Here is a 25752-nt window from a genome sequence, read left to right as displayed (position 1 = left end):
ATAATAACGGACACTAGGGGGTGCTAAAAGCAAGCAAAGCTGCCAAGTGTGCCTTTAAAACATCTTTTAGATGCAGCAACCACGTACTCTAACATGTCCAGAAGGACGTGAGAGTAATGAGACCCACCAACATAAATTGTGTTATGACAGATAAGAAGAGACGCCTCACTTGTTTTTAAGGCTGATGATTTGTTTGTGATTGGCTCCTCAGTGACATGAAGAGTGTCCTTCAGGACCCAGAACTCAGTCTTCTGCAGCGCTGCCTCCTCGTCTCACGGTGGGTCACACAACTTTCTGCTTTTGACTGTACAGGTACCGCAGCACTGGGGTTTACATCACCTGTAACTACACAGTAGTTACCATTTTTACCTGTTACTGTTTATTTAGGACTTTTAATAGTTATAATACATCTGCCAAAATAAGAAAACATTCTCTTCACAGTATTTAGGATTTTTGGCACGAGAGCTGAAGTCAGCAAATCTGATTCAGTTTCTGCTTCGGCTCTCATTTCCCTTGAGCTCCTCACACATCTCCATCAGCCGGTCGGAGCAGAAATACAATATCTTCCCCTGCTTGCATCCTGTTATTAGAGTCTTGATTTATCACACACTTTTTATTAGTATTTTTGTTTTGGAGTGATGCGGCCTCCCCGTCACAGAGAACTCACGGTTATGAGGTTATGATGTTGGCTTGTCTTCGCCGTCGAACTTCAATGCCATTGTTAATGTTGTACGGTAACCTAGCAACAGCTGTGTGAGGCTGCTGTGGGAAGTAAATGATAGAGGAAAAGGCGGGGGGGGGGGGGGGGTGTGATGGAGCGAGGCGTGGGCTGCAGGAAGCAGAAAGAAAGTGTGGTCATTAGTAAGTGTAGTAGTTAGAAAGTGTGACCCCTCCCCTCCATAACCAGCTGATGCATCTCCGTGTTTGACTGCAGCCTGTTCGGGGACGAGTCCGACCTTCACTTCTGGACGGTGGCGTCCCATTACCTCCAGTCTTTTGCACAAGCTCGTCAGTTAAGTGTGAAGGAGGGAGGTGAAGAAAGCCAAACCTCCCCCCAGATCCACCTGGACATCTGTCACGATGTCCTCTGTGAGAATTCCTACTTTCAGGTTGGTAAAATGTCCTCCCCACTCGCGGTCCTGAGTTACTCCAGGGTTCCTGGTTTTACCTTTTTCTTTTATTCATCTCTTTCTTTCTCTTCCTCCAGTTAAAAACACTCATTTATGAAGAAACATCTCTTGTTGACGACACAACTGAGCCAAGGCTTTTATAGACAATACTCAGAACCCGCGATTGTTAAAGTCGTTTCTTTTGGACTCCTTTGAAGTTACTTGAAAACGTTGAAGGCTTTCACCGTTTCCAGATAGTCTTTCACTTATTTTTTCTTGTTGTTTCGCAGAGATAGACCAGAATCTGAGAGTTTAAAGAACCCCAGGAGATCGTTAGGAAAGGCAGCTTTTGGTTCTGTGTGCTTTTTCTGTCCACATTCTGGGGCTTTAGACACAAGGAAGAAATTGTTCCCTCAATCGGAATATTTTGGAGTTTTTGGGTGGCGTTAAGGTTTTTAGTCGAGTTTAAACAAACGGTCTCATTTCAGCTGGAAGAGGTCCAGTTATCTCTCCCAAATAGCTATGTAATGTTGTTTCTGGTGAACTACCAGCTCTCTCCTTTTCATTTTATTGATTATGCTTTGCTGTTTTTGCCAGTTTTTTAACCGCTTGTTAATGAGGGGCCATGCAGCGACCACAATGTTCGGACTTCTTCAGAGCCACCCAGACATTCTGCTGCAACATTTGGCGCAGTTGGACATAAAACTGCTGTGGCAATGATTAATAGCCAGAATTTTCAACTCAGAACAAACATCTCTGTAGTTACTTAACTCATGTAGCATCCCTGCTCAAAAAAGTCACCTTAAGGCAAACTTTTTTCAGAGCGCACCATCTAGAGGCAGAAAAAATGTATCGCACCTCCCGCCGACATCCATACGTCTAAAAGCATCGCCTCTAGCTGCGCAACAGAGCAAAACATCATTCTTTTGCCATTATTATTTTCATGTTATACTGTTTAGTCATTTGTAAATATATATTTAAAAGATGTACCCGTCCATAAGAAATGTCGCCAACTCTGCATATGTCGAGCTATTTCTACAAACGAACGTGCACGCTCTGTGATTGACATATGTCCGTAGGTGGATGTCTAACTCCACAGTCTAATGATGAGAAACATACAATTCAGTATGCATGGGGCTCTATGGGACAGGGATGGGCTTACCAGCCTTTTCCATCAGATGCATAACGTCCACGAAAAGTAGTACTCAGCAATTAGCCGCAGTTATAGTGGATGGGTGCATTTCCACAGGCCGCAAAGCGTTACGTTTCAGAAGCATAGAGATGCGTTGCCTACGCTTTTGATCTATTTTCTATACGCTACGCTTTCTAAATGCGTCAACCTCAGCAGTTCTTTTTGGGTCAGACAGGAAGTAAACATGAAAGAAGTGTAAAATATCCAGAAACTTTCTAAATAAAAGCCACATGCAGATTCCCAGTTGCTTATGTAACATCCACAAACGGTCAGTTTTTCATGTACAGTTTGACCAGTATCTGGTCATATGGAGACAGGAGTCTACATTTGTTGCCTTTAATCTGCCGGATCCTGCCATTCCATCAGCTGGAGTCCGGGCCTCTCTGCAGCTCTGAACACATGATAACCTATTGTCAACATCATGTTCCCTTCTCAAGGTTCTTCTCTGCCAAGGCTGTCTGCTTATCTAGGCTGTCCTGCACAGAATAAAGGACTGAACCGTTATAGTAAATAATCGTATGGTCGAATGAACAATAATGGTTGATGAATAATAATAATGTCTTGATTAATCTGTGCTTAAATTAATAAGGTTGATTAATCTGTGCTTGAATTAATAAGGTTGATTAATCTGTGCTTGAATTACTGAAGTTGAAACGAATGTTATTATGATGATCAGTAATGTTTGGTTTAACAAGTGAATCATTATCTACACTCAGACGCAATGTTCATTAGAGATCAATTAAAGTGAAAGTAACATCGCTGCACATAGATATTTTCTTAGCCACAAATCAGAGCATCCTGTATCTGAAAGAAGGCGGGATGTTCTGAGGGTTTGTTGTTAACACCTCTTAACACGGCACGTCCCGGTTGGCCAAGAAATCATAATATGAGAATATTAAAACAGAATCACTGGAGAGTGATTCATCATTCCATCATTCTGTGAGATTCAGCATCCTTAGTTGAGCTAACTCTGACTGGCCATCGAGGGGAAACTCTGCTCCCATCGCATCTCTTGACAAGCTAAAAGCTGCCTACAGTTGACACAGCGAAACGATCCCTTCAGCTATTCAGAAACGGCTGTTCTAGATGCAAATTAATTCCAACCTGTGTGCCTGGTGACATCTCTGGACTGGAGCGTCGGTGCTGCGGTTAATCTGCTGAACCTCGGTGCCCAGAGGTCATCCGACCTCCCTGGCCTCCGGATCCGTGAAGAGGGTCCCCAAAGAAAGGGTGAGGTAGACACACATGATTGGGTCTGACGACGTTTTGATAAGAACCAACTTCATAGTTTAATGCAAACCAAATTCTTTTTCACACCTAGAACTCAGTTCTTCTAGATACAAGATTCTGATAAACACACACCATTAAATCACCATACATCACGTCTCATCCTCTTAGATTCATCCATCACAGTAGCCTTGGTTAACTTTAGGGATGTTCCGATCAGGTTTTTTTTGCCCTCGAGTCCGAGTCATTTGATTTTGAGAATCTGCCGATACCGAGTCCCGATCCGATACTTTCGATACATAAAAGAAAAGGAACAAACAGTTCCAGAATGTTCCTTATTTTTTATTTAATTACCTTCGCGGATACAAGCGGCCGAAATGAGTTTCCTCCGTAGGGTGGCCGGGCTCAGCCTTAGAGATAGGGTGAGGAGCTCGGACATTCGGGAGGGACTCGGAGTAGAACCGCTGCTCCTCCGGATCGAAAGGAGCCAGTTGAGGTGGTTTGGGCATCTGGTCAGGATGCCTCCTGGACGCCTCCCCGGGGAGGTGTTTCGGGCATGTCCTGCCGGCAGAAGGCCCCCGGGTCGACCCAGGACACGTTGGAGAAGTTACATCTCCAATCTGGTCCGGGAACGCCTTGGGGTCCTGCCGGAGGAGCTGGTGGACAAGGCCGGGGAGAGGACGGCCTGGAGCTCCCTAGTTGGGATGCTGCCCCCGCGACCCGGACCCGGATAAGCGGAGGAAGACGACGACGACGACGATTTTCATTTTTAACAACAGATCACTTCTGTGAGGTAGCTTGAACGATCAAGTAATAAATAACATAAATTCTTCACTTTTGGACTTTATTGCAAATATAAAAAGTCTAGTATAAAAACAGAGAGCACTTCAACTTAAAATACCTGGCAGGGGTCTACTTTGCCTCGGCCCCCAAAATGCTTAGATACGCCCCTGGGCATGGGACGGAGTTTTGAAGATGATCTGAATTGTATCAACTATATAAATACTACATGCTGATAAATTATTGCTTTATACAGGTACAAACGTGTAGTGGGATCAATCTACCTAAACTTCATTTTTTAAGAACTTTGTTTTGTTTTCTTGGTTTTTATTTTCCTGTCTTCCTGGCCTGTCTGTCTCTGATCTTCCTGCATCTCCCAGTCCCCCAGAAAAACTCCTGCCTGCTTCCTTCTTCTTCAGGAACTTTTTAACCAGCAGATCAAATTGATCTATTGACCACAAAAAAAGCGGGACGTGCGCCGCGCTGCCCGGCTGCTCCAGTGACGAGCGCTGCAGCGCGAGCGCGTCCACACGTCATGCTCAAGTAGAGACAGAACTTACCAGAGAGAAAATGAACGGACACGAATGACTGTGTGTTAATTATATATTTTTTGGTGACGCCACTTAGAAAATGTGACTGTGGCCGTGTGCAGAACGCAGCTGGAGTTCATGAATAATCAGCGGTCTGCCTGCTGCTCTGCTCAGAAGAATCCCCGCTACGCTGAGTCCATATAAATAATAGAATAAAGGTAGAAACTGGATCTTTTGTGCTCCTTCTGGGTGTGTAAGCTAAGGGCATCAGGGGAGCCTGACAGCCTTTAAGGAGATCCAAGTTGCTCTCCTGTAATTTGAACCCAGTATCCAACTCCGGATCGGGAAGTAAAGCCCGAGTCCCGATCTGTCTGAAACCTCGTGATCGGGGCCGATCATGTGATCGGATCGGGACATCCCTAGTTAACTTGACATGTTTTTATTTGTTTAGAAAATAAATGTCTTATCTTTTATAAACCTGACTTTGTCTGAATTGAGACAAAGTGTGTTTGATCCCTGAAAAAGCAAAGAATTCTAGAATCTTCTGATTAAACATCCAAAGACCAAGCAGGTTGATATTCTATATTTACAGGTGCTGGCCAGTAAATTAGAATATCATCAAAAGGTTGAAAATATTTCAGTAATTCCATTCAAAACGTGAAACTTGTACATTATATTCATGCAATGCACACAGACCAATGTATTTCCGATGTTTATTACGTTTAATTTTGATATTTATAGGTGACAACCAATGAAAACATCAAATCTGGTATCTCAGAAAATTAGAATATTCTAAAGGCCAATGAAAAAATGTTTGTTTCTCTAATGTTGGCCAACTGAAAAGAATGAACATGAAAAGAATGTGCATGTATAGCACTCAATACTTAGTCGGGGCTCCTTTTGCCTCAATAACTGCAGTAATGCGGCGTGGCATGGACTCGATCAGTCTGTGGCACTGCTCAGGTGTTATGAGAGCCCAGGTTGCTCTGATAGTCGTCTTCAGCTCCTCTGCATTGTTGGGTCTAGCGTATTGCATCCTCCGCTTCACAATACCCCATAGATTTTCTATGGGGTTAAGGTCAGGCGAGTTTGCTGGCCAATCAAGGACAGGGATACCATGGTCCTTGAACCAGGTGCTGGTGGTTTTGGCACTGTGTGCAGGTCTCAAGTCCTGTTGAAAGGTGAAGTCTGCATCCCCATAAAGTTGGTCAGCAGCAGGAAGCATGAAGTGCTCTAAAACTTCCTGGTAGACGGCTGCATTGACCCTGGACCTCAGGAAACAGAGTGGGCCAACACCGGCAGATGACATGGCACCCCACACCATCACTGACGGTGGAAACTTTACACTGGACCTCATGCAACGTGGATTCTGTGCTTCTCCGCTCTTCCTCCAGACTCTGGGTCCTTGATTTCCAAAGGAAATGCAGAACTTGCTGTCATCAGAAAACATAACTTTGGACCACTCAGCATCAGTCCAGTCCTTTTTGTCCTTGGCCCAGGCGAGACGCTTCTTGCGCTGTTTCATGTTCAAGAGTGGCTTGACACACGGAATGCGACACCTGAATCCCATGTCTTTCATGAGTCTCCTTGTGGTGGTTCTTGAAGCGCTGACTCCAGCTGCAGTCCACTCTTTGTGGATCTCCCCCACATTTTTGAATGGGTTTGTCGTCACAATTCTCTGCAGGGTGCGGTTATCCCTAGAGCTTGTACACTTTTTTCAACCACATTTTTTCCGTCCCTTCGCCTGTCTGTTAATGTGCTTGGACACAGAGCTCTGCGAACAGCCAGCTTCTTTAGCAATCACCTTTTGTGTCTTGCCCTCCTTGTGCAAGGTGTCAATGATTGTCTTTTGGACAGCTGTTAAGTCAGAAGTCTTCCCCATGATTGTGGTGCCTTCAAAACAAGACTGAGGGACCTTTTAAAGGCCTTTGCAGGTGTTTTGAGTAAATCAGCTGATTAGAGTGGCAGCAGGTGTCTTCTATATTCAGCCTTTTCAGAATATTCTAATTTTTTGAGATACCAAATTTGGAGTTTTCATTAGTTGTCACTTATGAATATCAAATTTAAATGTAATGAACATTGGAAATACATTGGTCTGTGTGCATTGCATGAATATAATGTACAAGTTTCACGTTTTGAATGGAATTACTGAAATATTTTCAACCTTTTGATGATATTCTAATTTACTGGCCAGCACCTGTAAAGGTAATATATTAAGCTTCGTATTTGGACACATGCTGCCGTCGTTTTCCTTGCTTGTTATTATGTTAACTGCCGACCTCGCTCGTGCTCCTGGAAGCAGCTGTGTGGAGCTTTTTTACTTCTGTTTCACGTCTGAAATTCTCGTGCGGAGAAGTGAGCGCTTGGGCAGAACGCATCTATTACGTTACGCGTTGCTTGGACATCCAGTGGAAAGGCTGAGTTAGTAAAATGTAATTACATATTCACTTTTATGAATTTGTAAGAAAAATAAAATCATACATAATTCATGAAAGGTTGGAAAACATTAAGTTATGGAGAGAGGAGAGGAACGAGGCACAACACATATAGTATGAGAAATTGGGCCCTCGCATGGACTGACTGAAGTCACCTTTAACCCTCTGGGGTCCAGGGTGTAATTTGCCGTTTTTGACTAATTTAGAGTTTTCCTTTGTATTTCCAAAATAAAAACCATAACCACTGCCTTATGTGGTATCAATATTTTCAGCACAACCTGGACTTTATGAATTTATACTTATTTTATAGATTTGGACATAAAGGGGTTGCATATTAGACCTTAAATCACTCAAAACATCAAATCCGAACTGGAAAAAAGTTGTTTATTTTACTGTGAAACCAACAAACAATTAGGACGAATGGTTTTTTTTGTATAATTTAGAATGGTAATCTAGACTGTACATTTATAAAAAATATGAATAAATATAGCAAATAATAAATTAAAAATAAATTATTAGCCCTCTGGGGTCCAGGGTGTCAATCACCGTGTTTCACCCTTTTTGGTTTTTCTTTTGTATTTTCTAATAAAAACAATAAATATTGCCTTATGGGGTATCTTTTTTTTCAGGACAACCTGGACTATCTGGATTTATACTTTTTTTTAATTAATTTGGCAATAATGTACATGCATTTTGGAGTGGGGAGTGACTTTGTCTCACGCCGAGATCTGACAGCTGCGCAGTGCCGCCCATTCCTCTTGTTGGATCTCCGAGAAGCTGGATCTCTGCCTTCATCCTCTACCTCATCATGACCCAACTCTTCTATGAGGAAGGATGGATCCGCCACATCGTCATCAACATCCTCGCTGTTTGCCTCAGCGAGTCTCCGCCCACTTCCTCTGCTTCCAGTTCTAAAAACAGCCGTACTACTATCTGAACTGCCTGGTGGACATTTGTCCTTCTCATCATCCTTTATATAAGCCTAATAAAAGCCTACTAAACTGCAGAGACAATATATCTGTCCGGATCGCTCCAAAATATGAAGTTTACCGTCAACATCTGTCTAATTGTTTGTTGTTACTCCGGTCGCGCCGCTCCTTTCCCCGCGAAGCGGCTCCTTTTTGTGCACATCTCGTTACTCGTGCGGCCTTCCTCTCTCTCTCAGCTACATAATGATGCTTTTTATCAACTGAATATGTGAGACTTCCACCAACAGCAAAAGGATCTCATGTTTTTGTGGGTTTTTTTATGTTCACAAGCACATTCCCTCTCACGGATAACTAAACTGCTGTTTGACAAGTTATCAGATTGTCTAAAAATAGGTCGTTTTTTTGGTTAGTATAACTCCACTTTGACGTTGCCTATTAACAAAATTTAAAAACTGTGGTGTAGTTTATAATCTCCTTTTTAAAGCTGAATTGAAACCGAAACTCAGGGAGGCGGAGTCTTGCTGCTACAACGTCCCAAATCATACCTGTTCAAAAGACGCGGATACGCGTCCATGGACCCCAGAGGGTTAATTACGCCTTTAGGCCACATGACGTGTGACGGAGAGGGCAGGGTCCATCTGCTTATAAATACCCCTACCCACACATCATGCTTCAGTTTGATGACCGCTCTTCACCGAGCCCAGCTGCACGGCGGGGCAACAAAGGTGTTGTACCTCGTTCCTCTCCTTCAGGGAACAGTAGTTATATGCATAGCTTAACGTTTCCTTTCAGTCGATTCACTCGGTACAACACATATACTGTAGTATGGGACATATATACACGCCCCGCAGAGCAGTCATCAGAAAATCAGGCCCAAAAGGCGATGCTTTAGTGTGAGCCTTGCGATCCAGCAGACAAAACGGAGTGAGCCAGCGACAGTGCAGTCACATCCAAACGGTAAAACCGAGTAAAATTGTGCGGTGAAGACCAACTGGCAGCAGCGCAGATGTTGCCCACCGGGACTCCTCTGAAAAGGGCCCAGGATGCAGCTACACCTCTGGTCGAATGAGCTCTCACTCCCTGAGGTAAATGGAGACCCTTGCTGACATAAGCAAGAGAAATAGCCTCCACCACCCAATGGGAGAGTCTTTGTCTGGACAGAGCTTTACCCCTGCTGGATTGGCAAAACACACAAACAGCTGATCACATAGCCACATACTCTGAGTACGGTTCATGTAGATGCGTAATGCGTGCACTGGGCACACAAAACGAGGCCTACTTTGTTCCTCTGAAGCAAAAGGAGGCGGATGAAAACTAGCCAGCTCAATGATCATGGAGCTGTAATTAGATGGAAGCACTTTTAGGACAAATGAAGCATTAGGTCGTAATGTGACCTTAGAGCCATCAGCAGAGAATTGCACACATGAGGGGTGCACTGAAAGTGCATGCAGGTCGCCAACACGTTTGGCAGACGTCAGTGCAAGAGGCAGAGACATTTTTTATGATAAGGTTTTAATATCAACCGACTAAAGTGGTTCAAACGGTGCGTCACACTGAGCATCCAGTGCAACTGTTAGGTCTCAGGCTGGAACGCTTGGCTTAATTCCTGGTCTCAGTCTGCGGACCCCTTTCAGGAAACGAACCGCTAAGGGGTGTGCACCTGGTGTCACTCCATCAATGCCAACATGGCAAGCAGAAATGGCAGCCGAGTAAACCTTGATTGTGGAGAAAGTTAGACCCCCCTCCACCAGTCCCTGTAAGAACATTAATATGTCTACGATGGGACGCTGGAATGGAGCAATATTCCTGTTCAGACACAACTTCTCAAAAGCTCGTCATTTTAAAGCAAATAAGCTTCTAGTAGATGGTGCCCTAGTGTACTGAATAGTCTCAACCACAGCCAAAGGGAGACCCCTGGCTAATAAGCTGGACCTCTCAGCAGGTAGACATGCAACATCCACAGCTCTGGGCGTGGATGAAGAATCTCTCCCTGCGCCTGCGACAGGAGATCAGGACAGTGAGGGAGTTCCCAGGGCTCCTTCACCAGCAAGCTGATTATCTCTGCATACCATGACTTTGCGGGCCAGTGAGGGGCCACCAGAGTTAAGATCAGGTGGTGTTCGCGTACCCTCTCCAGTGGTGGAGGAATCATCTCCACCAAAATAAATGCACACCGAAGCACTTTGGGCCACCGGTCAGCCAGCGCGTCCAACCCCTGTGGAGCATTCTGATCCTCTATTGAAAAGAACAGAGGGCATTGGGTGTTGTCTTTGGTTGCAAACAGATCTAAAGTTGCTCTCCTGAATCGTTGCCAGATTTGGGTCACCACTAGTGGGTGCAGTCTCCATTTTCTCACCACTGGGCTGCCCCTGGACAACAGGTATGCACCCAGATTCAGGTGCCCCCGCACATGAGTTGCTCTGATAGACAGAAGCCAAACACTGCACCAATTGAGGAGTTTGTGAGACAAGTTTAACAGGGAAAGCGAGCGGGTGCCCCCCTGTCTGTTTATATATGAAACCACTGTGGTGTTGTCTGTTCGTATCAGAACATGTTGGTTGTTCAGGATCCCCTGAAAATGTCTCAGAGCTAGCAAAACTGCTTGTAGTTCCAAGCAGTTGATGTGGAGCCTGGACTGGGTCAGAGACCAGAACCTTCTCACCGCAATGCCATCGCAAATTGTTCCCCATCCTTTCAGGGAGGCATCCGTGGACACCACCTTGCGTAAGGACACTCTGCCTATTGGTGAACCTCGGTACAAGAGACTAGGTTCCCACCATGGGCGAAGGGCTAACATGCACGTAGCTGTTATCGTTAGCTTTCTGTGCAGCTGACGGATTGTGCACAGCCGGTGAGCACAGGTCCAGTGTTGAAACGCACGCATCATGAGCAGTCCGAGTGGCACCACCGAAATCATGGAAGCCATTATGCCCAGAAGCTGCAATATCGTCCGGAAGGGCAGTTTGCATCCCAACTGAAATAATTATTAATTCTGTGTTCTGAGAGACAGGCTTGGCCCGACAGGGAGCAAATCTCCAGACCCAAGAAAGAGAACTGTTTGTAACCGGATTACAGGATACAATAAGATAATTAAAAGAAAAAATAAACAAATGGGCCAATAATTAGGTTCGGGGAGAATTGGAGGTTGTTTAAGAATGACTGGAGTCACGGGTATAGCATGAAACGGTTTATATACTAAATTTTAATAATAATGGGAGATATAACACATAAAGATAACACATAAAAACAGATGAAAACAATCGACAATAGTAAAATGGTCGGTATGAGATTTGATCATATGAGTCACAAGTCAGCCGGCGTCAAGTCAAATCCCCACGCTTGGGGTGAAAGTCAGTCCGGTGGTGCGATTTTTTCCTACCACACCGTTGAGATTGTTCACAGAAGAGAGCAGTCTGCTCTTCAGTTACTTGAGATGTCCTGGTTCGTTCAGTGGTTAAGGCTCGCCATCTCCCTCGTCAGGAAGAAATCCAGTTCTCGTTCCAAGTGAGTGATCATAGGAGTCGGGATCAAACCCAAGGAAAAAAAAAACCCAGCCTGTAAACAACAGGACTGTTAGCGAGTTGGCATCGACCCTTCTCGTCACATCACAGCATAAAGTCTTACAGACTTAAACAAATGCTTCACTCTATTGGCATAGCCAATCATGTTTGGGTTCACAGTTCAACTAACATAACATCAATTTGATTGTCTATTAAAATAATTCTCAGTAGCTCTGGAAATATAATTACATATGACAACAATTGTTCAGCTCAATAGGCTCAGTTAGATTCTATTACTCTACACTATTCAACAAGAAATACATTCATGACAACAAGGATACATTTAGTTGTGTTTCTATACAGCATTGTGACACCTTGTATATCTGTAACACAATAAATAAATAAATAAATAAATAAATAAAATGTTCTATAACAAAATTCAACAAAATATAAATTCTGGTCCTTTGGTCCACCTTTGTAAAATAATTCCTCCCTAATCAGTTAGCTTTTATTTATTTTTATTTATCTATTTTTTTTATTATTAAATGTTTGGTTAAGGGACGCATTGCTAATTCTATGGTGTTAGCTATAACGCCCCTGAGGACCTTGTACATCTAGGCCGTACCACCATTAACTGGCGGTTTGAGCCGTTAACTCCTGGGAATCCCATATGCCCTACCGCCGTTAACTGGCGGTTTGAGCCGTTAACTCCTATATGCCCTACCACCGTTAACTGGTAGTTTGAGATGTTAACTCCTGGGATCTAACGTCTAGCAGCCCACTGCTGTCACCTCGGTTGCTGTAATTAGCTTTTTGAATTTAATAATTTACTGAATTTAATCTCATTCACTCACCAACGCGCTCCAACGGTTCCCTCCTACAGAGGATTGGTTCACTCTGTCGTCTCCACACAAATCTATAAGAATGGAATTAATTTGATAAGCTATTTAAGTTTCCTTTTTTTTTTTAAGTTGCATCGTTAGCTTTTTCTCTTCTTTTTTCTTTACTCACCGCGTTGGTTCCAAGTTCCTAGCTCTTATTAGAAGGAGTCAAGTCCGCCTCTCCCTCTATCTATGCGGCACCCAAATCAGGGTTCTTCACGGCCTCGACCGTTGTTTTTTTTTCTCTCTCTCTCTCTCTCTCTAACCGCTCAGTCTTTGCTTTCTGTATCTGCGTGCTGCACAGCCGTTTGTCTCTCCTCTCGCTCAGCTGCGTCGCACGGTTTTATTTCGCGGAGGCGGGACTTATTTCTCTCAGCCAATGAAATTTCAGATTCCCACCTGGACCAATAGTATACAGCTTTCCTCTTCTGTTTCTGTTAGTGATGTTCAAGATTCTTGTTTTAACCGATGTTTAATATTAAACTCGTTATTTTAGTTATTCACCCTTCCAATAATTCATTATGAAATTATCTATTAGTTAATTAGATATCTATTAATTAGTATTGTTAATTTCCTTAATTTATATTTTATATTTTATCTAAATTGAGGATGGATCATATTAGTAAGCCAATTAGTTAATACCTCATTAAGGTTCTAGCTTCTGGGTTACATCCTCCCCCATTAAATATCATGCACGTCCCTGTGCATTGTTTCTACGGGGTACACAACTTCTTGAGTAAGAGAGTCAATAAAAGCTTTATTAAGTCCTTGGAAAAGGGACCTAACTACGGTCACTAGTGGATTGCCCAATTGAGAGTAAGTTAGTCTTTGAGGAGGCTGACTACTTCGTTCAGATCTCCTGACATACATTTCTGGTTGCACAGTATCATGCTCATCCGTTTCGGTTTGATTCTCAACTGAGACAGGACGAAGTGAGCTCTCTGTTTCCGACAGAGCTGATGAGCTATTCTCTAAGACTTTGGTCTTTTCAGATGTATGTGTCTGATCGTGTATGATGGGTTCAAAACTTACATCACGTTGCTGCGACTTTAGGACACCATCCAATTGAGGTAGGTTTGTGTTAGTTTCATCCCCCGTTTCTACGTCAGGTAAGTATACTTCGTTTTTTTTCGTTTTTTCAGGTAAGTATGTTGCTGCTTCTTTCACTCTTTCAGGTAAGAATGTCGCAGTTTCACTCATTCTGTCAGGTAAGAATGTTTCGGTGTTGATGCCTTTGTCAAGTAAGGACAATTCAGCATTTTCATTACCAGCTAAGGTTGGTTCCTTGCGATCCCCTGTGTGTAAGGATAGTGTGTTTTGTTGTTGAATATTATTTACCGGTCCTGAATCTGCTATGAGTTCCCTATTTGGCAAGGTGACCGCTATTTGATAGGATGGTCGGTTTAGCACTTGTGGAAGATCAGAGTAATAAAACTCATCTACCTCTTCGTCAAGTGGCTCATCTGGGTCAGGTTCTAAGGCTGAACTCTGTCTTGTATGAGGTCTGCTAGGTTTCGTAACGCGTTCTGTTTCATTTTCTAATGAAGAGAGAAAACCACAAGGCAGTAAAAGATCTCTGTGGAGTGTTCTGTTGGGTCCTTCTCCGTTCTCTGGTTTTACAGTGTATACTGGCAAGTTTTCCATCTGTTTGAGAACTATATACACTGTTTGCTCCCATTTGTCTGCTAATTTATGCTTTTCTCTTAAGCGAAGATTTCGGACTAAAACACGATCTCCCACACCTAGTGTGGACTCACGAATGTTTCTGTCAAACCGTTCTTTGTTCTTCCTCGCTGTTTTTTGAGAGTTTTTTATGACAATGTCATAACTCTGTTCCAGATGACTCTTCAGTTCTTTAACATACTGAGAATGAGTTATAGAGGGCTTGTTCAAATGCGGTAACCCAAAGGCAATATCTATAGGCAACCGAGGCTGCCTACCGAACATTAGCTCGTAGGGAGAGTATCCCGTCACGTCATTTTTTGTACAATTGTACGAGTGAGTAAGTGGTTTTACAAAATCGCGCCAGTGATGTTTCTCAGTGGCTTGTAAAGTTCCCAACATGCTGAGTAATGTACGATTGTACCGTTCAACGGGGTTGCCACGAGGGTGATAAGGGCTCGTTCTGACTTTACGGATACCAAGTAAAGAACAAAGTTCCTTGATTGTACGTGATTCGAAATCCCGTCCCTGATCACTATGAAGACGCTCAGGAAACCCGTAGTGGACTAAAAAATGTTCCCACAGGTTCTTCGCGACGGTGGTGGCTTTCTGATCTTTGGTTGGGATGGACACTGCATACTTTGTAAAATGGTCTGTAATCACTAAGACATCTTTAGTGTTCTTACTGTCTGGTTCTATGGAGAGAAAATCCATGCAAACTAACTCCATAGGTCTGGTGGTGATAATACTCACCATTGGAGCAGCTTTGTCAGGGAGGGCCTTCCGACGGATACATCTTTCGCAAGTTTTAACTTTGATTTCGATATCACTAGCCATTCTTGGCCAGTAAAAACGGGACCGAATGAGATCTGTCGTACGTTCAACCCGAAGATGCCCCATATCATCATGTAGGCTTTGCATGACTGTTGAACGTAATGAATCAGGCAAGACTAACTGCAATGATGTCTCTGGTCCTAATTGGCGTCTCCGGTACAGTAAATCATTTTGAAACTCAAACCGTTTCCACTCTCTCAAAAGGTTAAGAACCACCGGGGGTTCTGCAATAGTATCAGTTGGCGGTTTATTGTCAGTCATAAGCAGCTGAATGACTCGGCCAATGGTTGGATCTTTCCTCTGCAAGGAGACAAGGTCAGCATGGTTATACTTGGGCACAGCAAAGAAACTGTCACTATTGTCTTCCAACTGGAATAGGTCTGGAATGGCCGCTGCAGACATGGCAAGTGACTGAACTAAACCACAAGGAGAATCAGTCTCATCCAAGACCATGTGCTTTTGGCATGTTGCCTTCACTGCTTCGGCTTGAAGTTGAAGCTCGACTTCTTTGACAGAGGAAAAAAGATGAGATCGGAACTCATCTAGTCGTTGGCATTCCTCAGTGAATTTTGAGTTGTCTTCAGGTTTATCATGCAGCCTCCTAGACAGGCCATCCGCGTCAACGTTCTGTGTACCTGCACGGTATCTGATGTCAAAATTATAGGTGGACAACGCAGCTAGCCAACGATAGCTCGTTGCATCGAGTTTTGCCGTTGTTAAGAGGTAAGTTAACGGATTATTATCAGTAATGACAGTGAATGTGTTCCCATACAAATAGTCATGAAACTTATCTGTTATGGCCCACTTTAAGGCTAGAAACTCCAACTTGTGCGCAGGGTACCTAGTTTCACTAGAGCTTAAACCGCGACTTGCATAAGCGATTACCTGTGTGACACCGTTTTGCACTTGGTATAGCGCTGCACCGAGTCCGGTCGTACTAGCATCTGTGTGTACTAGATATGGGAGTTTTGCGTCAGCGTAGCCAAGAACTGGCGAAGTGGTAAGTTTTTCAATAATAGTTTGAAAGGACTTCTCACAGTCTTGGCTCCAACGATTCCCAAAGGGTTCTTTGGGGTTCAAGTACTTTGATCTACATGGTGGTGTTTTAAAGTTTTTCCGTTTGGGTGGATAACCAGCCGTGAGAGATGTTAGTGGCTTGACAATATTTGAGTAATCTTTAACGAAGCGTCGGTAATAACCGGTAAATCCTAAGAAAGATTGGAGTTCCTTCAAAGTCTGAGGCTTCGGCCATGTTTTGAGTGCTTCCACCTTATCTGGATCGGTTTTTATGCCATCTCGAGATACTATATGTCCAAGATAACGCACAGATGTCTGGAAAAAACGACACTTATCTGGTGATAGCTTGAGTCCGTATTCTCTAAGCCGTTCAAGAACGTGAGAAAGTCTGGTTTCGTGTTCTTCCAAGGAGTTGGAAAAGACGATCAAGTCGTCTAGGAAAACTAACACTTCCTTCAGATTAATGTCCTTCATACACTTTTCCATAACCCGTTGGAAAGTGCTTGGAGCATTTGTTATTCCTTGTGGCATACGGTTAAATTCATAAAACCCAAACGGGCAAACAAAAGCAGTTTTAGGTTTATCCTTTTCACACATCTCTATTTGATAGTAACCTGACTTGAGGTCCATCACAGAAAACCACTGTGATCCAGCGAGAGCAGAAAAGGACTCCTCCAAGTTAGGCAGGGCATATGCGTCGCGAATGGTTTGCAGATTAAGCTTTCTATAGTCTATACATAGACATACCTCACCATTCTTTTTCCGAACTACGACTATTGGTGAGGCAAATGGAGACTCCGACTCTCTTATTATACCGGTTTCCAAGAGGGCTTCCAAATGTTTTCTCACGGCTTCATAATCATGTGGATGGATCGGCCGAGATTTCTGTTTGAATGGGGTCTCGTCTTTTAAGTTGATGTGATGTCTTATCTGTTGTGTATGACCAAAATCAAGATCGTGGTGCGAAAACACATCGGAGTAAGTGTTAAGTTTGTTGGTGATCCTCCCTTTCCATTCTTCGGACAAGGGCGAAGTACCGAAGTCAAAACTGAGAGGAGGGTTTGAAGGTGAAGTCTGTTGCTGCGAACTACACGCCGCAAGTACTTTCTGATCACTTTTGTCAGGTTCTGGATATGGCATAACACGATCGGCTTTAACTAACTCAGCGATCACACAGTTAGTGGGTAATGTGATGTCATGGTTAGTTTCGTTTCTTAGTACAACAGGTACTTTGTATGGACCATGTGAAGGTAAGGAAATGAGGCAACAGTCTACAATTATACCCCCTGGTAGAGAACCATTGGTGGGTTGTTCAATGAGTGCATAAGGCTCATGCTTGTTTTGGCTGGGTTGCATAAACCCTTCTAGTAACAGTTTTTTATTTGCAGGGAGAACTTCTTGGGTTCTCCCTCGAAGCTTCACCACACCAACTCGTCCATCTTTGCTTTGTTTTTTTCTGACTGCTAAGGCTTTTAGCACGTGTTGGTACCCATAAGAGAGTGCCTTGGAATCAGGTAAGTTATTGGCAGACAATTGCTCATACAAAGGATCGAGTGTGTTTGTGCCAATGAGTAGTGGTGTATCACAGTTTGAGCTTATATCCGGAACCACTAACGCAAGGGTAGGTAACTCAAGTCCAGACTGATCGAGCTCTTTTGGAAATGTGACACTTATCTCTATGTATCCTAAATAAGGAACTGCTTGACCGTTTGCGCCCTCGACTTCTAACAGATTACTGATGGGTTTAATTGAGAGGTCAGGTAAGTGTTCTTGGTAAAAAGAATTGGCAATGGTGGTTACCTGGGACCCTGAATCCAGTAAACAATTACATTCAACACTGTTAACTGAGACTGTAGCTGTGCATCGCCCACCCACTAATCTTTTGGGAAGTTTTGGCACTGAATGAGCATGAACTGGCTTGCAAAAAAGTCTCTCTGTCCTTTCCTTAGAGGGACTTGGTTCTACTTTAGCACCTATCTGTCCCACGATAGGAGCTTCTACCGGTTTAAAGGAGGAGACTGAGCAATTGGCTTTGACATCTCCCACTCGCGCTGCTTCTGTCTAAGAGCAAGTCTTTTAGTTGCAACTAGTGCTGGATTTGGCTCGTTGCTACAGCTAGAAGCTATGTGCCCATCTTCTCCGCACTTAAAACAGTATCCAGGCTTTGGTCTGGGCACCACTGCTGTTATCTGCTGAATCTGTTTGGGCTCATCTGGAATTTTAGTCCCCACACGGGGTTTTGACTCTTTTTGAGTTTTCTTTGCCTTTTTATCTGTGTTGTTAACCTTAAGCTGTGCAATTTGGCTCCTGAGCTCAGCGATTTGTTTGCGTAAGTCATCACAGTTATCATCTATTTCCAGTTCACAAGTGTTTTTACTCTGAGAGCATGTTGTTTGCACATTTGAATACACTCTAGTTCGTTGTGCCCCTAAGTGTTGTTTCATGCGTGCTGCTTTAGTAGCCTGTTTGTCTTCTTCAGTGCGCAGTTTGAGGAGAAGTGCTGTAAAATGAGGCGGGTTGTCTTTCTTTTGTTCGAGTTGCAGGTTTGAAATCAGCGAGCTGTCCCAACAGCCTCTGCAAAACTGCTTGAGCAGCTGCTGGTCGGCGTCACTGGAGGAAATTCCATTCCTCTGAATAACTAGGTTTAACAAGGTGTATAACCTCTGAAAGTAATCGGAAGGTTTTTCACCACTGTCCTGGTTTGTGTTTAAGAAGCGAGCAAAGAGCTCGTCGCCGTCTTCGACAGCTGCGTAAGCTGAATCGAGATGTTCAAGGTACGTTTCCGGGTCGGATTTTGGACTAAGAGCTTTAACGATGCTCGCTGCTGGGGCTGACAGACTCTCCACGATTCTTCGTACAATTTGGGACTTGGTGAGTGAAGGATCATTTATGCATAACACTACACTACTACGCCAAGTATCATAGTCAGTTTCAAAAGAAGGGTGTGGAACTCGCCCTGAGAACGGTTTTAGTCTGTATTGTGAAGTAGGCGGAGGGATAACCTCACTGCTTTTAACAATGTGTTCCACAATAACTCGCTGAACCTCAGGTGTGTTTAAAAGATTTGGTGGAATGCAAGGGTTTTGTTTTCCAGTCTCTGTAGGTGGACAATTGTCCTTTGAGTTGTTCATATAGTTAACTTCTGGTGTTAAAGGCAGGGAATATGTAACTTGGTCACTATGGAGCATTGGCTCTGGTTCAGTGACTGGTTCAGATGCATGGGTATCCCTTCCTAAAGATTCCCCAATTTTTGCCAGTTCCTCCATTAGAAGGTCTTTAAATGATTGATTGCTACGCGCAGCTATGTCCCTGAGCTCTGACAGATAGGCATCAGTGGCAGATGTGCTAGTTTCTAGACTGTACGCGCTGGCTAGGTCTTGAATATGGAAGAAAACATCTGGGTTCCTAGTACAAGGTTTGTCATAGGGTAAACATTGTTTCTTTAATTCCTTAACAGTGGCTTCATGTTGAAACTCCACAATAATCTGATCACAGTTTGGTAACTTAATGCGCCTGTTAACTGGTCCGAATCCTTCCATAAACCCAAAGACTTCGTTATCAAGGTCTGTATCAGTTAACCCACTGATTAAAACAGCATTTGAAACTTTGACCTTTTCTGTTTTCACAACTTCCATTTTAAAACACTCAAAAGTACCAATAATGCCAAAATGGCAAACCACTGTGACCTCCAGGCACTCTTATGATGTCAGTCAATGGTTAGCTAAGGTAACAACTCTACAATTCTCCTGGCTGGCTCGCCAAGTTTTATGTAACCGGATTACAGGATACAATAAGATAATTAAAAGAAAAAATAAACAAATGGGCCAATAATTAGGTTCGGGGAGAATTGGAGGTTGTTTAAGAATGACTGGAGTCACGGGTATAGCATGAAACGGTTTATATACTAAATTTTAATAATAATGGGAGATATAACACATAAAGATAACACATAAAAACAGATGAAAACAATCGACAATAGTAAAATGGTCGGTATGAGATTTGATCATATGAGTCACAAGTCAGCCGGCGTCAAGTCAAATCCCCACGCTTGGGGTGAAAGTCAGTCCGGTGGTGCGATTTTTTCCTACCACACCGTTGAGATTGTTCACAGAAGAGAGCAGTCTGCTCTTCAGTTACTTGAGATGTCCTGGTTCGTTCAGTGGTTAAGGCTCGCCATCTCCCTCGTCAGGAAGAAATCCAGTTCTCGTTCCAAGTGAGTGATCATAGGAGTCGGGATCAAACCCAAGGAAAAAAAAAAACCCAGCCTGTAAACAACAGGACTGTTAGCGAGTTGGCATCGACCCTTCTCGTCACATCACAGCATAAAGTCTTACAGACTTAAACAAATGCTTCACTCTATTGGCATAGCCAATCATGTTTGGGTTCACAGTTCAACTAACATAACATCAATTTGATTGTCTATTAAAATAATTCTCAGTAGCTCTGGAAATATAATTACATATGACAACAATTGTTCAGCTCAATAGGCTCAGTTAGATTCTATTACTCTACACTATTCAACAAGAAATACATTCATGACAACAAGGATACATTTAGTTGTGTTTCTATACAGCATTGTGACACCTTGTATATCTGTAACACAATAAATAAATAAATAAATAAAATGTTCTATAACAAAATTCAACAAAATATAAATTCTGGTCCTTTGGTCCACCTTTGTAAAATAATTCCTCCCTAATCAGTTAGCTTTTATTTATTTTTATTTATCTATTTTTTTTATTATTAAATGTTTGGTTAAGGGACGCATTGCTAATTCTATGGTGTTAGCTATAACGCCCCTGAGGACCTTGTACATCTAGGCCGTACCACCATTAACTGGCGGTTTGAGCCGTTAACTCCTGGGAATCCCATATGCCCTACCGCCGTTAACTGGCGGTTTGAGCCGTTAACTCCTATATGCCCTACCACCGTTAACTGGTAGTTTGAGATGTTAACTCCTGGGATCTAACGTCTAGCAGCCCACTGCTGTCACCTCGGTTGCTGTAATTAGCTTTTTGAATTTAATAATTTACTGAATTTAATCTCATTCACTCACCAACGCGCTCCAACGGTTCCCTCCTACAGAGGATTGGTTCACTCTGTCGTCTCCACACAAATCTATAAGAATGGAATTAATTTGATAAGCTATTTAAGTTTCCTTTTTTTTTTTAAGTTGCATCGTTAGCTTTTTCTCTTCTTTTTTTTACTCACCGCGTTGGTTCCAAGTTCCTAGCTCTTATTAGAAGGAGTCAAGTCCGCCTCTCCCTCTATCTATGCGGCACCCAAATCAGGGTTCTTCACGGCCTCGACCGTTGTTTTTTTTTCTCTCTCTCTCTCTCTCTCTAACCGCTCAGTCTTTGCTTTCTGTATCTGCGTGCTGCACAGCCGTTTGTCTCTCCTCTCGCTCAGCTGCGTCGCACGGTTTTATTTCGCGGAGGCGGGACTTATTTCTCTCAGCCAATGAAATTTCAGATTCCCACCTGGACCAATAGTATACAGCTTTCCTCTTCTGTTTCTGTTAGTGATGTTCAAGATTCTTGTTTTAACCGATGTTTAATATTAAACTCGTTATTTTAGTTATTCACCCTTCCAATAATTCATTATGAAATTATCTATTAGTTAATTAGATATCTATTAATTAGTATTGTTAATTTCCTTAATTTATATTTTATATTTTATCTAAATTGAGGATGGATCATATTAGTAAGCCAATTAGTTAATACCTCATTAAGGTTCTAGCTTCTGGGTTACATGTTCACTCGGGGTTAGTGAGCTCTTTTGAAAATTCACCAGAAAACCCAGATTCTGGATGTGAGACAAGACCTGCTGTAGTTGATCTGCTGCGCTTTCTCTGGACCTGGCTATTAGCACCCAGCCATCCAGATAAGCTAGGATGCGAATGCCCTTCTCTCAGCGACAGACTAAAGAGCATGACTTGGTACTCATAGGCTATGCCCTCGAAGGAAAATCGCAGGAACTGTCTGTGTTCTGGATGTATTGCCATATAAAAGTAAGCGTCCGTGAGATTGATCGTTGCAAACCTGTCGCCCGGACTCACGGCGTTCAACAGTTGTCTCAACGTTAGCATCTTGAACCTGAACGTGCGGAGGTGTTTGTTTAGAACACGTAGGTCTAGAATGGGATGTAGCCCGCCTTCTTTTTTCAGAACTACAAAGTACCGGCTGTACCAAATTTTGTTTGCTTCCAAAGCTGGGACCGCACCTATTGCTGCCTTTCCTATTAGGGTATTTATTTCCTCTCTCAATACGATCACCACCTCCAATCCCACGGTCGTGTTTACGACTGAGCAGAAACGTGGTGGTCTGACCCGGAACATAACAACCGTCTTCTCTACCCATGGGGACAGGGCGCATTTGCACCAGTGAGAGAGACGCTCCATGAGACGATGGACCTGTCATGTCACGGGCGGGTAGGTGCTGCCCTCTACCAGAGCGGGGTGGGACAGCTCTGTGAACTGACACGCAGTTAATGGTTGATTTAGAGGTTTTTTTTGTTTTGTTTTTTTTCTTTATTAACACATTCTTTATTGAATAAACAATTGTGTGTTTTGGGAAAAATGCTTGGGAGACTGTGTGTGGGGAACACAGCGTCGTTTGGGGCTGGGGCCTTTGAACGCATGCTCTGAAAGCAGGCTGGACCGCAGAGTGAACATGTCTCCCTGCTCCGGAGGTGCAAACGGAGACGGTAGCTTGTTGCTAAGACGAGTGCATCTTTTTCCGCCGAGACGAAGAGTCTCGCTTGAAGTTAGAGGGTGGGCTTTTGCTCCAGGCTGACTGACAAGGAGCTTGCGACTGGGTTTGTGGCTGCTGAGTTAAATTCCCTCTGGCTGTAGGTGCATTCATCCTCTTGTTTGGTTGTGGGGTGGTTGTTGGTTTACGTGAGCTCGGACCGGGCCTCCCTCTTGCGTCCCGTCTGGGAATGAATCAGCGGAGCGCCTCGGTTTGTTTCTTGCTGAGCTCAAACTTTGCTTATATAGCATTCAAGGACTGCCCAAAATGTCCCTCAGAAGACACTGGCTCATCTAAATACAGAGCCCGGTCCCTGTCTGGGACATCCGAGAGGGTTAGCCACAGGTGCCTCTGGGCTACCACTGTTGACGCCATTCCTTTCCCCAGTGAGAGCACTGCACAGCGGGACGTACAAAGAATGTAGTCAGCTGTTACTCGAATCTCGTTCAGGAGGGGAGTGAGGGGGCTGTCAGGAGGCACATGGTTGCCCAGTTCCGACAAGCACATAGCCTAATAAGTTTTCAGCATGGTAGCCAAACTCAGAGCACGAGCGTTGGTCGCCTGAGCTCAGTAGATTTTTTCCAGCAGGGATGCTAAGAACCTGCAGTGTTTGGAAGGCAGGGCTGTGGAGCCACTCGCACCCGGGTTGTGTGATGGTGCCAAATACGCTGCCAGAGATGGTTTAATTAAAGGAAGTCCAACCAGACCGGCTTCTTCAGCGCTCTCGAGGTCCACATATTGGGCAAAACCAGGCATAGTAGTGCGTGTGGACAGTGGCTTATTCTAGGAGGACTGTAGCTCCGTCACAAAATCCGAGAACATGGGCAGCAAGTTCTTGACCGCAGCCGGCTCCGACGGGAGAAAGAACCCTGGGAACCTGGAGGTTTTCTGGGCAGAAGGAGGAGCGAGCCATTCCACTTCCAATTTTTCGGCAGCACGGCTGGAAAAGGGGAATAAATGACAGGTCGTCCTGGGTCACTGGAGAGGCGGCGGCAGCGGTGGTAAAAGTCGCACACGGAGCCGCAGAGAAATCATCATCTCCAGATATACTCCAGTCATCCGTGTGGATGTCCAGATTGTCGTCATCCTCATCCCCTGTTGGACTCATGTGTGGAGGTACCAGTGAATCCTGAGTCTCATGTAGCCCTTCCATGAAGTCCATTTGGTCCACCCAGCTGGAAGCGGGGACTGTGACCAGGCAGGTCGGACTCGGACGAGGCCAGGTCTCTCGACTCGGAGAACATAGGATCCTGTTTGGAGGCGGCAGCCTCCCCCAGGACCTTGAGACCAAACTCGACCCTGCGTTCCAGCGTTGAGCACTTAAGCTGGCTGCAGAACGAGCATGCGTCCGGCTCAGTCAACACTCTCCTGGCATGGACATTATCGAGACAAACAGGGCAAGCTTCATGTAAATCCATGTCGTGAAGCGTGAAGCCACATCCCTGCGGGCAGGGTCATGTAGTGGACTTCTGCTTCTTTGGGTCAGACCTGGTGCTCATTCCGAACCACGAGTTCCAACAGCGGAGGTGTTAGCGAAGTTTAACGGTGCTAGCGCTCAGCGAGTAGGAACACTTACCAGCAGGCAGCGGTCTAGTTCGACACAAACAGTTAAGCTAGCTCTGAAAAACACAGCGAAGAAGAGTACTAGCTAGTACAGGTTGAGTGGGAGGTGTTCCAGCGAGGTGAAGAGGGTAAGAACTGGAGCATGATGTGTGAGTAGGGGTATTTATAAGCAGATGGACCCTGCCCCCACGTCACACGTCATGTGGCCTAAAGGCGTGATTAAAGGTGTTTTCAGTCAGACCACACGAGGGCATGATATCCCCTGGAGTGGACGCTGGCGCGTTTTTGCAGCCGCTGCTCACCGGTGATTTTAACGTGATTTTATCATGTTTTACATTTTCATGGAGTACTAGATTGTAGTTTTCCTAAGTGGGTGCTATATTTTTTCTGCCTTCCTTGGATCCTGTTTGGTTGTCAGTTTGTTGTTTGGGTGTACAAGCGGACTAAACCTACCTCTCACTCCTCCCGGCTGTTGACCCGCTGCTATCGGCTAGCTGCCCACCGCTGTTCATCATGTGGGCCTGCAAGTTATTTATCTGGTTGACCCTCCTCTGGTCTGCCCTGTGCCTTCTCCTCCAACCTGGGGCAGCTCTGTTCCAGTACACGGCGGCTGATCTCCTCCTGCTATGCGGGCATCTCTCTGTGCCTCCACCGGTAGCATTACAGCTCCACCCGGAGATCGTCCTTCCTCCCCGCCGGAGATACATCCATCGTGGGTCTCGCCGTAACTTCCAGCTGGATAACTCTCACTCAATCACCTCATACTGGTCCACAACTCGTCGTCCTCACTAGGGCTGTCGCGGTTGAGGAATTCCCCCTGCGGTGATACAGGGTGGCTTAATATTGCGGTATGCGATATTATTGCAGCCCTTTTTTATTGCAGTACTATCTAAACATAATGTTTACACATTTAAAAAAGGTTAAAAATTGCCGTGCCTTCTTTTATAACACTTTACTGAATGCAGATCAAAGGGCAGTAACAACACAGATCGCAGTAACGTTTGTTTCTCCGACAGTCGGAGTCCGACTGAACTTAAAAACAACAAAATTCAGGAGGTTAAACTTTTAAATGCAAATTTGGCTGCAGCATCTAACAAATAAGAAACAAGTCCCCATTTTGTTTAGTTGGTTAAAATCAAGCATAAAAAATTACATGTACCGGGCGCGCGCGCGCCGGGGAGCGGGCGCACTATCATTTCACTTTCACACACACGAATGACGGTGATTTATAGCTCGGTCACGTCCTTGTTACCCACAAGGAAAACCAGCATGTTAACCATATACGGTTTGAGAGAGGATCTGAGAGGGGTGGCAACATTTCCAGCAACACTGAAAACCCTCTCG

General features: G+C 44.2%; 1 protein-coding gene across 3 annotated transcripts in view; it reads left to right on the top strand.

The window, feature by feature from the left end:
* Positions 1 to 25752, top strand: part of wdr11 (WD repeat domain 11) — a 157924-nt gene that overhangs the window by 113016 nt on the left and 19156 nt on the right. For 2 of the 3 annotated variants that reach the window (XM_070542160.1, XM_054749853.2), the window contains exons 22-23: positions 212 to 277; positions 935 to 1109. In XM_070542160.1, coding sequence (XP_070398261.1) covers positions 212 to 277; positions 935 to 1109 — 241 coding nt within the window. Of the gene's footprint in view, positions 1 to 211; positions 278 to 934; positions 1110 to 1207; positions 1487 to 25752 lie in introns of those variants that run through there. The other variant, XM_070542161.1, reaches the window with a different exon arrangement.

This window comes from Nothobranchius furzeri, chromosome 12 (genome assembly GCF_043380555.1).
Source record: "Nothobranchius furzeri strain GRZ-AD chromosome 12, NfurGRZ-RIMD1, whole genome shotgun sequence".
Lineage (NCBI taxonomy): Eukaryota > Metazoa > Chordata > Actinopteri > Cyprinodontiformes > Nothobranchiidae > Nothobranchius > Nothobranchius furzeri.
The sequence above is the reverse complement of the archived record's forward strand: the minus strand, read 5'-3'. Positions and strand labels throughout refer to the sequence as shown.